Here is a 17,903-nt window from a genome sequence, read left to right on the forward strand (position 1 = left end):
CGACTTATCTTTCATGTGCTGTTATAGTTAAAATTTAAACTATTTTTTTTTCTTCAAAATTTTGGATTTCATATTTTATTTTTTCGAATATAATGCTATAACTTTAAAAAAAATGTACGGATTAAGTAAAATTTTATTTAATAAATACTTTATGTATTTATAAATCTTTTTATCCAACATACTTTATTTTTAATTCGGACTATTTTCCTTTACCTAGGGAAGTTCAAAACTTGAAATGTACAAAGTTTTTATATAACATACGAATATAGAACTCTTTCAACTTAAATTTTGAAAATGTTCAGGAAAATCTTCAATATTTAAACATACGTTAAATCAAAGTTTATATTACATACTATAAATTGAAAAAAAAAATTATCCTGACGTTTTGTCTTTTGTATGTAAACAGTGTCCAAAATTAGACAAAAACATTATTTTGGTGTAAAAATCACAATGTCTCTTAAGTTGTTATTTTTACTTAAATTTGTCATAACTCTTTTGTATTTATATCATAATAAATTATTTCAATGAAAATCATTGTAGTCATTTCTGTGAAAATATTGATGTTTAAATAGATGTTGCAATTGAAATATTCAGAACTATATTCTGCATAGTATATCCTAGAGTTATTCCCATAATATACTAATATTCAGAAATATTCTCGGTCTATAATTTTATTCGCTGATGTGTTGTTGAATTTCAGTTTAACCTAAATTTATTTGTTTATTTTATTTTTATGTGTTAGTAGTTTTTTTTACTAATTAATTATCTTAAAAATTAGAGGCGATAGAAAAAATAAAATTGCAGATTTGAAATAACTCAACAATTTCTTAAAATTATATATTATGTAAATATTTGCATCGAAGCGTTTCTCATGATAGTGATAAGTTTATCAACAGAAAAGGAAATGCTTTAAAAAAAAAAAAATGTTTAAGCTACCAATAGCTTAAGGTAAATTGCAATTTCAATTTCATAACTGAAATTATAATTAATTAATGAAGGTCATAATAATCAAATTAAGAAAGTTTACTTTATTGTTTCCAACTCCAACAGTTCCTTCTAAAAATTAAACACTATTCACATCTGTAGATAATGTTTAATTGTTTGTAATTGCAACGAAACGTTTTTTATAATAGTAATTTTAATTACTTTCAAATGTCATCTATACTTGGCCGACTATGCCTTGTCTCTACTGTGTCGCGAACCCATTGTGGAGTTTCTATTTTATTTGAACAAACAATTAAACAAAAAAAAGTCTTCAACTCTATTATTTATATTGCTTCATATTGTAGCGCTGTTCGCTTTTTTTTTTAATTTTTGGATTATGCGTTAGGTTTAACTTTTACTCTGGTAGATCTGACCAGAACGAAAACCAATTACTATTATGGCGGAAAACAAGAAACGCAATAGTAAAAATGGCAAAATGCGCACTATCAATTATAATTGTTTTTTGACCCGGTAATAACATTTCTCATTGCAAAAATGATTTTTCCGCCAGACATAACATTGAACAGAATGTTGTTATGTAGTAACATCTAAGATCAGGTAGTGAATATACACGTCTGTTTTGTAGAGTATTATAAGATAGTAACTGTAACCTTAATTATAAATAAATTGATAATCTGAACGGGTGTTAATTGATATAATTTCTGTATTTATCGTTTGATTTACTATGAAAAATAGTAATTACTGATTTTTTTATGAATATTAATTTTAAACGTTTAATTTATGTTTATTTCAGTATTTCTATGTGGGACTCATAAAAAATTTGTTATGACAGCTTTCATACGCTTCATAAGCAAAACACGTTTTAAAAAAACCTGGTTAAAATGCAATGCAAGTTTTGTAATTTTTGACGTACTAACCCTGTCCATGAGAAATGGCTTGAAATGTTACGACACATTAGATAAAAATGGATTAGAGGTAGTTATATCGATGCTAATAAGTTTGCTTATTATTTAGATTTTATTTATCGTTAAACATATTACATATACAACTGGCATAATGTGTAAACGTTTAAATTTTGTTGATGTGTTGATAGCGAAAAACTAAAATTGCTAATATGTTAATTAAAGCGCGGACAATGTATGTTGTGAAAATGAGTAGAGACTAAAACAAATTACTCATATGACGAGTTCATTGACTTTTTATCGCTTTGTCTGTTTTTGCGTAGTGATTAACGCCTCAATAGCAAATTGATTTATTAAAATCGATAAAAAATATCGCATTTATTCATGACCAATATGTGAACAATGAAATAAAAGATGCCCAGTGAGGTAAGCGGCGGGACACAATTGATTCGAGATCACAATAATATCAATATAATACAATAATTTGCATTCACAAAACAAATAGATTAAAATTATGTTTTTAATATACATTTCTATAACTTCACTTTCCCGAAGCGTAGAAAGTTATTTTTATTAATAATTTTTCTTTATGTGTTAAGGAATTTTTCTCGTAAAGTTAAAGGCTTCTGAATTCACATGTTAAATATCTCGAGAATCCGCCGGACTAATATATTTTAAACGTATAAATTATTACGATTAGAGCACATTGTTATACTTTTCTGGTATAGTTAAATACAATCAATTGTGTTAGTCTGAGAAATCTTGTGTGTTCGGCTGCGATACATTATTATATTAATTAGTTTTAAATATATATGTATGTATATAAATATACGGTTTATATTGTTGCTGCGAACAAAGGCGACTCTTATAATCAACCAGGCGATAAGTTGCATAATTGACCCGGTGGACCCAATTACCACAATTAAGTCAATTGATATATAGGTACTCTTTTTTTTTTTTACATAAAAGGCGAGGATGTTTGCACCGGTATAATAATTTTAGAAGCTTTTCTTATCTGGCCACTATATTTAGCTACTTTGTACTTAATAACAATGAAAAATAAACTCGTATTCGCTAAATTTGTAACATTCTAATCAATTAAATTAGGAAAAAAGTATTTACTAAAAAGATCATACTATTTATAATGTTGAACTATTTTAGGCTTTAAAAAACAAAAGCAATTTTAAACAGTTAGATCAGGGAATATTAATTTATTGGTCGATGAATATTCAATTTATATATATATTTACGCTTTTATTCAATGAGCCTGCGCACCTGCTACACCATCCGTGCTAATTATTTTTTCAAAAGTTCATTAACTAAAGACTGTTAATAAACAGTAGTATTTGTATATAAAAATGATTACGTAACTCAAGGGAGAAGGAATCCACATTTCATTATTAGCCAGTGAGTGTGCACCTAAAACGTAAAAGTTATATAATTCGTCGTAATTCACACATTTTTATTAATTCGTAGCTGAAAGTAATTTGTAGGGTATTAAAATGATTTATTTTGATTCAATTTTACGTTTACTAGTTATAAGATGTTACTTAGTATTTAATTAATACATAGTATTAATTAATTTGATTGATTATTGTTATTCCGATAATTTATTGTGAGAAGTAAAATGTCGATAACATTATTAATTATCAAGTTCAAAATTCCGGCTCTTAACTATGAAAACATTGTATAAATATGTTTCAAAAAATTGATAATTATTATTATTATTTACGATAACACTCCAGAAGAGAGTATTTATGTAATTAAATTATAATGAATTAAATATTATTGTTTATGGCTTTTATATTTTACATAAGCCGTTTGTATGATATACTAAGATGTAGTGGTTAGTTTCAATTTGAAAAGTGATAATTTTAAATTGATTTTCGGTAAAACTATCTTAAATTTTAGATAGATTAACAAATAAAATAATTTTCACGTCCTGAGAAGGAGCGTGAAAAATTTACGAATAACAGTATTAAATTGCTGGAACAAAAGTAGAATATCAAGTTTCTTCTAATTTTTTTTTTTTGCAATTGCTCTTGATGTTGAGAAAAAAATAAATTATGCTCTTAAAAATTTCCTTAGATCTCATTATTCTAAGGACTCCTATTAATATTGGTCAATGTTTAATTTACGATTTGTACTGGTAAAATGATTTAATTGACAATAGAGGTATTTTGTTTAATTGGTCGACTGTGGCACATCTCCACCTCTATCTACACCGTTATAATATGGTTCGCACGCCCGTGACGTATCACGGCGCTAGTGTGCACTCAGTGCCACTGTAGCCTGTTGCACCTAAAGTGTGCATGGCATTGCAGTTGCACCAAGTTACCCGTCCTAGTCTCACTGGGCAACGTTATCGTCGCCGTCGGTACATTCGCGAAGCGTTCCGTCACGATCTTGTCGCATACGATTATCTCAACGAATTTTGACGATAGTAAAATATTTTCTATAGAACAAGTCGAAAATCGTCATCCTGTTGATTGATTACACTGTTAAGTTTTATGGCTCATGTTAATTGTTGAACATTTTCGTTAATAGCAAAAGTTAATTTCGCAAATATAAAAATTGTTTTTACTGTAAACGCATGGGCGGTGTGGCTTGGACATAACTATAGTTAGCGTACGAACAGCGCCAGGCGTACTGAGTGTTGGTGGCGTGCGCGGTACGCCGCAGCACGTTTAGTGGGGATCCGCCGCCTGTGGAATATCACGTGCTCGTGAGCCACACCAGCACGTTTGACGGTTTAGCTGTGCGGCGCGTACGTGCACGCGCGCACCCGAGTTCCTCCGTCTGCTCTTCGGACATCGATTGCGAAACGTTTTCACGTGTCCCCGTTGTTGTTTACGTCGTCTGAATCAACCGGACAACATGCCGAAATCGGAAAAGACTACTGCTAGCGGTCGCATTCTGTACGAACTGCCGTTGAAGCACCATCACCATCACCACCAAGCCAAAGTGCCGGAACGTAGAGCGTCGCCGATATCGGATGGCCGCAAAGAAAAAAAGCGGTTGTGCACGAATTGCAAAAACCACGGATTGGCAAAAATTTGGAAAAAACACAAACGGTACTGCATGTACCGCGATTGTCAGTGCGCCAAATGTCAGAAAACGGCGGCTACGCGTAAAAATTGCGCCCTGCAGACGGCCAAGCGTCGTGCCAAACAGGAGGACGAGCAGCGCGAACAAGAGCTTCAGATCAACCCCAGTAGTTTTTTGGACGAGCGGCCCGTACCACATCCCATACAGCAAGGGTCGTTGGCTGGTGGCACCGCGGAGTCTGCCACGTCGTCCACGTTCCGGTCCATTGATCAGCTCAGCGTGTCCTCCACCAAGGCGTCGTCCTCCAGGACTTCCGACTGCGACTACAACTCTTCAATAGACATCGGGGGTGGCACGAGCGGAGGAAGGCCGGTATCACAAGCGGATGCGGCTAGCCGATATGTAGACATCGACGCAGGTAAGCAACCGCGAGCACAATAATAATTAAGGTGTCTGCGCGCGCGTTCCATTGATTAAGTGGTTCGGTATCTGTTTGTACCGACGGTACGCTTGTTGTTAATGTTCACGAGTATGTGACGTTGCGGCGAATACACTAAAGTGTTGTGACGATACTGATGAATTTTACTTGTGTACGAAATGAACGAGAACAGGTCGCAACAGAATTGCTTAAATATTGTGCAAATATAAATGATATAAAAATAATTGTTTTCGGTCCGTATCAGCGACCGACTGTATGAGAGGAGATCTTGTTGTTCGTAGAGGCAGCGGTAGAACAGTGACGTTTTTTTGTTCGGAACGCTATTTGACTGGAGTAGTAGAAAATCAAGATAAAGGTTTTTTTTATTCTGTGTATTGAATAAGTGTTAAAGATAAACCCGTGATTACAAAATTACTAATGCCACGGTTCGTCTTCGTAGTTTGATTGTATAACAGACGAATGACCTTGTCGTGCCACTATTAAACATGGTAATATTATGGTCTATTTGATTGCCCCTGTAGCCTGTGTAAGCCTCGAACTCGTTTTTTATAAACATTATATCTATTTGAAATTCCGCATCGGGGACACTCAACCTGTCCAGTGTGGTCGAGTGACACCGCACACGTGGTGGTCATGCTAACTGACTGATCCATCCATCCATGATTCTGCATCCGTGTAAAATAACAATCATAAAGAATGTCCAATGTCAACTGATTTGCGCTAACGTACCAAGTGCAAAAAAAAAAATAAAATTAATTATAGCTTGCGCGGCTATGATATTTTTATCAATTGCATAATGATAACCAATAAAAACCTATTATTTACGGGTCTTTAATTTTTATCTGGCGATTAAACAAAAGCAGCTGGACAAACACGATAAAATTCTTGACAATTTACGCTAAGCTAAATTTATTTAACTTTAAATTCATCTTTGTCGATTGTTTTTCGTGAGCCCGGGTAGCCTTTGTTTTTATAGCTATTGGTTAAATGTTACAATGTTTTATAATAATATAACTTTGTCCCGTTTGAATTTGAACCGTTTTGATAATTCCCATTATAATACCATTACAACAATAGCCATAAAGTATTAACATTGTGACTTAATATATCATTAGATAATTGTGAAAACACTCGCTCTTTTAGTTCCCGGGGCCATCGATTTTGTACGGTGTCGAAATGGAAAAAAATTATGAATGTAACTATTATGTTGAGCGTCAATGCAGAAAATTACCGACAATTACGACTAATGCATACTTATTTCCCCGGCAAATAGTTTATTTACTTTGATTTCTCTTTGATCAGACTTAAGCAAAGGCACAAATCGTTCTCGAAATATAAACAACAAGTGATTAGCAAATAAGCGACCTTACTAGAAATAGAAATGGAACCGAGAAAAGTTCATAGATGTAATTTAGGACACGGATACATAAAACTAAGCTCTCTGAACACACACGTGTGGGCAATCATTTGTTTATTTTTACCACCAACGTCTTATAGACTTACGATATAATATCACCGAATATATTACACGCAAGTAAATCGTTGATTATTATTTCCTTCGCCAAAAATAATATTTAACGTGAAGTTTCGACGTATTTTTGTTATAATTATCGTTACAATAAAGTAAAAAATATTTTTCCTGCAATGGATTATACACATAATCGCACTCGCTTTGCAAATTTAATTCGTTTTGCGCCCGAAATAGGCAATTCGTATTTACAGCCGTTAAAAAAAACACGACGACGACTTAAATCGCATCGACATGCCGGTCCTAATAATAATAATAACAACTGAATAATCTTAAACCATAAATTATTTAGCCACGTAAGCGGTCGTAACCCCAAGTCGCTGCTCTCCGTTGTTTCGACTAAACGCCGTTTTAAATATTAAAAGTGTATTTTTCAACTTATAGATACAAACACATATACCAACATAACTAGGGCAAGTCCGGGCAAAGTGTATGACGATTACATCTAAAAAACGTCATAAATGAATTTTATAAACTTAAAAGTATACTGTGATTATTAGTTTTGTAAAATTTTTCAATGTGTGAAAAGCACTTTTTTTTCTAAAATAATTGATAGAACTATTATTTGAGTATATAAAAGTTGTTGCACAGTCGTTGGCTTTATATATTCAATGATCTTTGTGTAATGGATCAACTTAAATTATAGTTATAATTTTATTTAAAAAAATCGGTTCGGCAAAGTGAATAATTGCTTAACACTGTTATTTAAGCTAAAACCGTTAAGAGAGTATCAGTTAATGAGGTTGATTGAAGAATTCTTAGCTTAAGACATATATTTAATTTTACTTTTAATGTCTTACATTGTTTAAAAAAACAACACTCAAGTTACAATTACTTTAATTGAAAATGAGAAAGTGAGTTGTTGCGCGTATAGAGGTTTTTAATTTTCGAATTAGATAAATGTTGAAAAAATAAAGTTGAAATATTCACTTTACCCTAGAAAGTGCATAATTTAAAAAACAATCGCGTTAACGTATTAGGGGAATACTTTCTTGTATAGGAGTGAAATCCGAATACGAACATTTATAGTGCAGAATAATATTTACACAGTACAATCGAATTATAACGAACATCCAAAAAACTTGCCAAAAAAAAAGTTATACTTATAAAATGATTTTTGAACATTTTTTTTGACTCGCAGTTAATTAATGTTTAATTTAAAATTTATAAAATAAAAATATACGAACAAATTCTGTGTAATGTTTAAACTGAGTTTGTAGAAGCGACGGAAGTGAACAAAAAACACATCTCATTGGGAATAAGTTTTGAAAGAAACACAAGAGCAATACTCGTGAGTATTACGGTAGTCGGCGGCATAAACTCATTACGTGGTTACCTAACGACACGAAAATGTAAACGCAGTAGTGTCAATGATTATTAAAATATATCTCAAGTAAAATCGTGAAATTACTGGTTTTTTTTTAATCAGATAAGCGCCTGCTGTGCCGTCACTTATTTAGCGAATACAGTGAAAAACCGTTTTAGTCGAGTAAATTGTGGACGAACCTTTTATGTGTCGGCATAATAAATTCATGTTTTCAACGCGTCTAATTTCCTATCGAGTGCTGCGCCGTGTACAGCGTATAATTAAGAAGTACCTTTTTGTTTTTTGCGTTACGCCCATCAACGGGGTAAGGACACGTCCGTATTAACCGAAATTCGATAGGAGCATTTAAATAATTTTCACCTCAAACTGAACTTGCCCGACAAGTACTACCGACCAATTAACGGGCGCAGTCTTGAGGACTTTTCCAAACAAAAGAAAACGGGTTGTATATTGTGACGGGTCGGACCGAGTGATTTGTCGCGGCGTACAGAAATCGTCTTGTCGGCAATGTCAGAAAAACGGGCCGGAGGTGCAAAAGTAGTTGTTTCGTTAATAGTCTCGACGACGACGATAATTTTTTAACGACCGCTCAATGTCATCTATATGGACGGGACGTAAAGTGTAAAAATGGCACACGTGTAATGCACATTGGAAATATACATTGTATTAATAATAACCATTTAGAATGCTACCGGTCGGATGTAAAACACGCGTGTGTATCGTTCTTTAAGAAAATAACTTTATCGAGGATTTCATTGAGTCGTTTTTCACGTATAATGGAACATGGAGTGACTTCAGATATAGTTTGATATATTAGGCACTTAGTTGTTAATCTTGTGAAATCGACGGTATAATTACTTGGTAATTTTAAACTGACTGACGCCTTTCCGATACAGACATCTCTCTGGTATTCTCGATTGAACTCTACGAAAAGTTTTTTTATCATCAATTACAGTTAAACGAATACAAAAAAAGAAACGTATAATTAAAAAAAATATATTTGTATTCTCCTTAAAAGTATTTAAAACGATTTTTCTTCCTACGTTTTCAATGTATTAATAATAGAATTTTTGTGCCGTAGAAAACGAAAAATGTTTTTTAACTTGATTCACATTAAAGAAGCGTACGCCTTGAAAATTATTAAAGCGTGTTATTTGTGAAATGTGTTTGGCGGTACATGTTCGAAAACGTCGACCACTTTACAGAATATTTGTTGAGTAGTTCTAACAAAAACATTCTCTCGTTAGGTTCTCGAGGAGGATTAAAACGATTTTTTGGTTAAAGTTGAACAGCTCTTTGTAATTTGTATTGGTCAATTTTGAACTCGCAGTGAAAAAATATCGCACTACTCGACTATTTTTACACTAGATTCATGAAAAATTGTACTTTTTTAATACTCTGATAAACTTGGTGTTGAAATTTTAAAGCGACATCGCTTTTCGGCGTTGGACACTTGTGCTGAGCCGGTACTGGCGACGATAACTGTTCAGTAACTGTTAGTCGCTCACTATCATTGGAAATAAATCGTTTTTATATTATGATTAAATGAAATATCCGCTTGTGTTTTCTTAATCGGTGTAAGATATTTACTTGAGTATCGCGCAAAGGTTATTCACTCTGCGCGTTGCATCACGTACTTGTGATCACGTACTATTTTGTGTGATTGTTTATAACATCGTATATTTCTGGTTACGGAGCACTTGTCAATGGGCCACACTGTACATGATATTTATTAGACGGCCAAATATCCAAAGCGCTTTTACTACGCGTGTCGATCGGACGGTTCCTTTTTTATTTTTGTAATTTACACGAAATCGACGGCTAGCCGGTTATTTGGTTCGGATCAGAGAGTAAACAAAACCATTTAAGTAGGTGATGTATAATGTATAACTGTTGTACACTAGTACAGCGCGTGCACGGCCGATGGGAATCGACTACATTTCGGTACGGACCAGGTCTAATCCGACCCGCGCTCTTCCATATTTACTGTGTGTTAGGGACCGTAGACAAATGCATTATGCAATATTATTAGTGTAACGTGTTAACCGTAAACAAAACACGGACCTCGTGCACTAGATCATTGTCCAGACGTCCTTATGTATATTCATAGGGATTTTTTTTTTCTCCGACTACGGCAAACCGTCGCGTTTGTTTGTTCGTTCCTGGGGTAATATACATATTCATGTGTTGGATTTACTGCTTCTTTCACTGCCGGGCTAATATTGTCGCCGTACCGTCGCCCACATCGAGTAGTTGAATGTGACCGTAAATTTCGCAGTGTCGACCGAATTTAGTCGCAACGACTCCGAGAGAACGCGCGAAATGCGCCGGTACGGTAGTAAAACTCGGCGGAATCGGAATAGTAAAATTATTCTATTAAAACGAAATCGTAGCGATATTACGAATAAATATAGTCATGGCCGGACCTCTTGTTTTGGAATGTTCAGAGAAATTTCTTATTAAAACTTTTGTCGTTAACATTTTGTTATTCGTCGTTACCTACTACTTCACGGTGTCATGTTTTTGCCATACTTTGAACGCCGCGTATAAAATATATTTTTATGACACACCGCCGAGCCATTCCATTGGTTCAATTGTTTGGGTTATGATTATGCATCGCGTTTTTTAATGAACGCATAACAACATCAAGACAAAATACTTTAATAAATAAAAAAAAAAAAAACATTATTTATGTATTTTTTATTCCTCATTTTTATGGATATGTATATTTGGGTTGCGGTTCATATACTTAATGATTATTATTGAGGTTTTTTTTAGCCATTATACTCGGTGTTCTATGAATATGAAGTAATACACTTTTTCTTTCGTGTATGCTTTTTGTAAATAAAAGTGAATAATTTATGAAATTCAAGCCATTTTTTAGCTATTTGATTTAATTTTTACGAGAAAAATAACGCATAGGGCGCCTCGCGTTTAATTGAAATTGCAATGAAATTCACGCAGTAAATAATGGCAAGTCTTCATAAAAATATTAGTGTTTTGTTAAAAAAAAAAAAAAAGACCCACGGGAAGACTGCAGTGTCGTGTAATCACGAGGGTGGTATATGGTTAGACAAATTCTAGAAAAATAGTTATTCTAGAAACGGTATTCGACAACACTTTCTTTGTATTGTATGGTCATAAAAACAGGATGTGTATTATTTCCCGTTGACGAGATTTCTTGTAATGTGCGAGACCACTAGAATGTGGCGTAACCAAAGGTATTAAAATGAAACGTGTGTAGCGATTATTCGACCTTCTGGTTTCACTCGATCCCCCCCAAAAAATACGAGCATTACGCGTTAATAACTCTGTGGTTGATATCCCTCTCCAATTGTCCCTTAATGACGGTCGCATAATTTATGTTTTTATTTAAGAGTTTCCAGCAAAAGTACTTACATCGACTTGGTCGATACCCTATTTTTGTAATGGTTTCGCCGAGTACCTCGACCCAGCCTAGTATAAAGTGTAACATGATTTTTACTCGGTTTATTAGCCAGACCAATGTGGTGATTCCCAATATATATTTTAGGAATATAATATATGATAGTATAATGCAAATTGCGCCGGACGCATATTAATTATACAGTGCACACCTAAATGCGTTCATAAAGTGCCTCAACGTGAGTGTTTTTTTTTTTTGCTAATGCCGTCCCTTTATTTCTTTTACAATGGCGTGGCATCCTTCGGTTTTGGTTTACCTTGATCGTGTGACGTGATAAGTATCTGAATTAACATAATTCCACAGCAATATCTGGACCACGGTGCCTTTAAAAATGAATTCATAACTGATCGTCTTGATGTTTTGTATGGTACTCTTTCACTCACACGCGTGCAGGTTTTTTATTTTCGTAATCGCCTCCAAATAAAAAAAAATAATAATAATAATGTAAACGTCGTCCAGTGTTATTAACCGGTCACTAAAAGCCGGGTAAATTGTCGTCGTGTAGATAGACACCGGAGATAAGGATAATGATAGAGATTTGTAACGATAAAAAATGTATTGTTCAAAAGTGTTTTTTTTTTTGCCACTGTCGATGGCGCACTGTAATGTGTTACAAGCACTTAATTCCGAGGTATTATTTTTCTCCCTATTCAAAAGTGTTCTTGCTCACACGCTTTTCACACGATCCCGGCCATCTTCTTATATTTAAAGTTGCTACAACATTTTTTTTTCAAAATTGATTCAACGCGTCAAATATAAGCGACATTGTTGTTTTTTTAGTGTAATTTTTTGTTATTTGTTGAAAATTCAGTTATCTCGATCAGTCGTGTTGGCCTATTCCATTCGCATCTTTGATTATATTACTGGAATTTTTGCTTTAAATAATTTTAACAATTTGTATTCATTCATAAATACTTTTTGTGACTATATCACCATTTCTATATGTAACATAATTGTTTGCCATTTGTTACGCTTAACGACTGTGTTATCATTTGACCTATTTTTGTATTTATATATACGACATTATCAGTTCCTATGGTATTTGTGTGAGATCAGATTCTCAGGATCTTAAAATTTATACGACACTATGTGTATAATTATATTTAGCAATCGTGTAAACCGGATTTTTGCTCATAGTCATGAGCTTCGTTAAAAAAATATTTGCGCATAAGATGTACCCAACACTCGCGTGCACTTCAGGCATACTCCTATTAAAGCGCCTGCGGCCTAAAGTACAGTTCTATAATCGTGTGCATAAGTACATATATATATATATGCGAAATTCTCTTCTTCTATCCGTAGGGTAAATATCTCGATATCGCTTCTTAATGATGCACAGCCAAACATTGCAGTTCTTAAGTTTATAAACATAATATCGCTAATCACGAGCATTTCCGACGATATTACTATGATTAAAGGTACTTGATATTGTAAATTACAGTAGGCCGAATAAAAAATCGTGTACACGACTAAAAATTTCTTTATGCAAAAAAACGCATCAATAAATAAAAATGTTTATAGCTGCTTCGAGATTGAGCTCGTATCTCGATGATTATAAGTAAATAAGGAATAATTATCTATGTCAGTGCTCAGACATGTTTTCGTCATAACCTTTGGTAAGCTTCCGAGGCACTTATTAACAGTTGCCTTTTGGTGAATGCTTTGCTACGATAAAACTCCCTTGTGTATAGAAATGATTGCTTACGAGTATAGTGTACGTGTCATTATGATTAACTGTTGTTCATTATTTGAATGCACTGGCTCTTGTACGGGTAGACATTAATGTTTCTTTGAGTATTTTAATAAATTATAGAATAATCAAGTATGCGTACCTATAATTATGACATTGAGTAATTACCGCGTTAATATATGAATAATATTTCTGTTAATTGATCTAAAATGTTTTTTATATAAAAATGATTTCTCATTTTTTAATAATTAAATCTGTTTTTTAATGAACAATTCTAAACACGAGATCTTTAAAAGGATAAAGAATAGATAAAATTAGTTCAATCGTACACACACATACGAAGGAAACAGACATCAACTTATTTTGCATATTATGTTATATTTTTAAACGTAATTATAATTAATTTAAATCGTTACGTTAATTATAAATTCGTTGTAGGTCACGCAATGAATAATTTTTTAGTCGATGGCCTCATTTTCTATTCTAATTCAATTTGTTATGTTTACTTCTTATGCCAATCATCAATAACTGTGATATATTAAATACAAGTATAAACGCAAACGTCGGAAGGATATTATAAACGTTGAAAGCATTAATTTAACTAATCTCTCTTGTATCTATTTTCGGTTTCCCCTACAATAAGCGATCCGTGGAATAAATGTGTTCCTGTTCATTTAATATTAATGATAACTTTTTATTTTATTTAGAATGTTGTGTTAGGCTGGTGTAAAGCAACGAGTGTGTTACCAACAATAGTTTTAAATAACATTACATCGGAATTTATTCATAGAGAACAAATTATTATTGAAAAATAGTCACTTTATAATTTATATGCGTAAGCTATTCATTTATAATTTGTTGTCGCATTTCCTTCGATAGATCGTTACCATGTTTATTCAGATAATGTTATTTTTTTCATACAAAAATGTGTATTGACTAAGGACGCCCATTGCGCGCCGCTGGTAATAATTTAAATAAGCTCAAACAAAGTTTAACACATGGAGCAGGTGACCGTTAAAAATAGGCGACTGCGATATCACATTGATGCTGTTTATTATTAGGAACACTTTAAAAGCTTTAGGCAAAAATTACGTTGTTATTGTAATGAATATTAATATTAAAACAAACGTGTGATATATAAAACGCTCAGTGATTGACATTTAAACTATTAATATTTTTTTGTCATAGGGTATAGTCGAAACACTGTGCGGAGTAATAGATTTTCTCGTAGCCTACAAAGTCTCCCGAATCGCGTGTTTTTATTCAGTAACGTTTGTAACAACAATTATTGCTGTTGGGTAATGTAACTAATCGGAAATCAGGGTCGCGATAACTCGAGTCATTGTTATCATTTCTTAATGATTTCAATTTACGTTAGATAGTAAAGGTACTCTTATGTTTAACTCGACTAAAACACGTTGTTGTTAGCGGAATAGGTTTTCATTGAGATCTCATGAAATCTTGTAGGAGACGTACAAAATGACTGTACACATGTTACACGGGACCGTTGTGTCTATTTGTATACTTTCTTCGATTATCTGACAATTGATGATGTTTGCCGCAGTCGAGTAGAAAGGGTCAAGCGTTTATACGATGTGCATGTTCGATTACGCGCGTGTAATATAAAAAAAAAACACTATAAATGCATAGCGGCAATAGGTATAATAATTACCGTCCGGGCTGCATTAAATGGAGGGCGGGGGACGGGCGGTCGGTAATAATATTTGAATATTTACGACTGAAATATTATGAACTGTCCGACCAAAGCTGCGTATTGTATTGTACGGGCAGCAAATGCCATGCGCTTTGAAACGGCTATAAAAGTTGATCATACAGATTATTGTGTACACGTATAAGTAGCGAAGAATAGTCGTAAACTCGGACCGGCGTATAATATTTTATTATTTAAAAATTTATTTTATTTTTATTTAACATCAAGGAAAAATAAAAATAAACGTGTGTGTACACTACGGTCAATATTGTCCGTGAATCGATACCGTTTGTGTCTGTTGAAAAAAAAAAAGACATAACGAGTGTTTAACGTAAATCTTTTTGGCAATAATTATTAGCCGGCTGTTATCCCACGCAATTTTATGGGGCATTGCATAGCGTGTGTGTGTGTGTGTGTGTTATTATTACTATCATCTCCGTGCAAGGCGGTTAAGAGGTCTGGACGCGGACTGCAGTAGTCTTCAGAGTAATAAAATAGTATTCACATAAGATGTAACGACGAGGTAACAAAATGATTTGTACCCAAAGTACGCGGTTACACGGAAAGTATACACTAATCTTAAGTGATTGTTTACCATAATACGAGCACGAGGAAAACGTTTTATCTTTGCAGACCAGCAAAATAGAATTACCCGCTCGGTTAGATGCGTCTATTCACGATTAATTTTTATTATGATCAAATCAAGTTGTATTAGCTTGTTTTTTTACTTATTTTTAGAGAAAAACAAACATAAATCGAGTAACCGCTGCCCACCAGACTGCGGTTTGTGGCCGAAAAATTATGAATGAGATACAACATAGTTGGAAAGATTGAAATTGTTTTTTTTTATGGAAGAGTCATTTATGATCGAAGAAAGTTCGTATCAAGTTATCTCCCAGTGTAATCTTAGACGCGAAAAGTCGAAATACCACATCCGTTTCTTGATTTTTGTTAAGAATATTAAGTAATTGACGACCGGTCAATTTATGCGTACAATTCTTCTATATATTTTTTTACGATTTCGAGTCGTCATTAGTTTATGCGCTAAGCAATATCATGTAGAATTATGATTCTTTTTTTTTAGTTAATACTTAAAACGAAATGAGATGTCGTACAGTGTATAATTTACGAGGTAAACCCGACTTTGAAAATGCTCGTGGATTTTTGTGGAAAACTATAAAAACAGCAGTAAGACCGAGTTTGCGGAGGTGGCGCACTCGTTAATAACAATAATATAATATACACCGGTTCGGTTCTGGTCTGGGTCTGAGACGGGGCGCGGTTTCGTTTTATAATCATCAGTCAAACGCTTTATGGAACAAGAAACATACCCAATTTACTTTTAACAGACGGCAATAAAGTTTTGTGAGAAAAAAAGACAAAAATTGATTATGGCTACTAGAGAAATTTTAACCATACACACAATCTCTGGTCATGTTTTACGAGCACGAGTTAACAAAGAGTAAAATTACCAAGCGTTCGTTGTTATAATAGAAATATTATTATTATTATTATTTTATATACACACACATATATATATATATTATCACGTTTAAGAACAAATACATACGTGTATATAGTACGCAAAGCAGTCCCGGAAGTTATTTTACCAGAATATTTCCTTCACGTGTAGGACAAAGTAATTATAGTGGACTGGCGTACCTATTAAATGAATAGTTGGCCTATTTGATAGGCAATATTCAATATTCTTATTTAACTTGTGTATTATAATTATAATGTGTTTTTCCGAAAATTCCATCGTTTTTCATGCTTTCGATATCGTCTTCTATTTATTTCATTTATTAAATAAAAGACGTGCAATCATCGGTAAGAGTTTGTTATTATTTTTTTTAATAATTTAGTAGATACAGTCTACTTCAAGTTAATTATTTGACCGTTTAAAGTTTGTTTAATTTATTATTAAACGCTGAGAATGTATGATTATTGTGGGTTTTTAATGTGTCTATTTAAAATGTTCAAAAATATACGAAAACTAAGAGATTACGCAAATGAATATCAAATCGTGAGCTCAGAATTTAGTTGGATGTTATTTTGACTTTTTTTCTACTCGTAGCGTTATGTAATTACGTTTTTGTGAGAAAAACACATAAATTCATTGCTGTGAGACTTTCTGTCACTTATCTAAATTATCTTGATATAATTACTATTGATAGTGTGCGCCAGTATTTTGTATTGTATGTTTTCAGCAAAAAAAAAAAACGTGTTATTAATTATTCAGAATTTTATTTATGTCATTCCAATAAGAATAAGTGTAGGAATCTTCAATATTTTCCCACTTTGGAATCGCAATGGTTAAGAAAAAATTCAAACCTTGATTACAAGGTCTTGAAGCACATAAAAACATTAATAATATTGATATTATTGTTGTTGCTTCAATTGAATTTTGTGCTATTTTTTGGTCCGATATCAATAGACGCGGATTAATTGTTGAACAGGAATTTATTATGTACTATTGTTTTTTTAAAAAAACGTGTAGTAAATTGTTTTTGACGTGTTGTAGCTGTAAGCCTAGATTAGTGAAAATTTATCAACACGAGTCGATTCTGTGGAAACGATCAAGTGTTAAAGTAGTTACTGCGGTAGGAACTATTAGAACCCATTAAGGTTGTGTAAATCTCGTCAGAGATAGGTCTTCCGAGTACAGATAAAATGTCGTGCGTTATCATAACCGGACAGTTTTTGTTCGATGAAAAATTTAAGGATGCTTAATTTTGCGAAACCGACGCGGTGGTTTTGATAGTTTTGATTAAGTAGAAATTGTGCTTTAGCGTTTCCCATGAAAAACATCGTGGAAACAAAAGCTCAGTGTATGTGTTGTGTTCTTGGCCATTACGCGCCATTGTTGAT

The 17,903-nt window shown here is 33.2% G+C and overlaps 1 protein-coding gene across 1 annotated transcript in view; it reads left to right on the plus strand.

Annotated features, from left to right (window-relative positions):
- The first annotated feature begins 4,135 nt into the window (after positions 1-4,135).
- The window catches only part of LOC126897221 (uncharacterized), an 88,330-nt gene continuing 74,562 nt past the window's right edge, over positions 4,136-17,903 (plus strand). The window contains exon 1 of the mRNA XM_050670641.1: positions 4,136-5,313. Coding sequence (XP_050526598.1) covers positions 4,725-5,313 — 589 coding nt within the window. The 5' untranslated portion in view covers positions 4,136-4,724. The remainder of the gene's footprint in view (positions 5,314-17,903) is intronic.

This window comes from Daktulosphaira vitifoliae, unplaced genomic scaffold (assembly GCF_025091365.1).
Source record: "Daktulosphaira vitifoliae isolate Bord-2020 unplaced genomic scaffold, ASM2509136v1 Scaffold_2, whole genome shotgun sequence".
Classification (NCBI taxonomy): Eukaryota; Metazoa; Arthropoda; class Insecta; order Hemiptera; family Phylloxeridae; genus Daktulosphaira; species Daktulosphaira vitifoliae.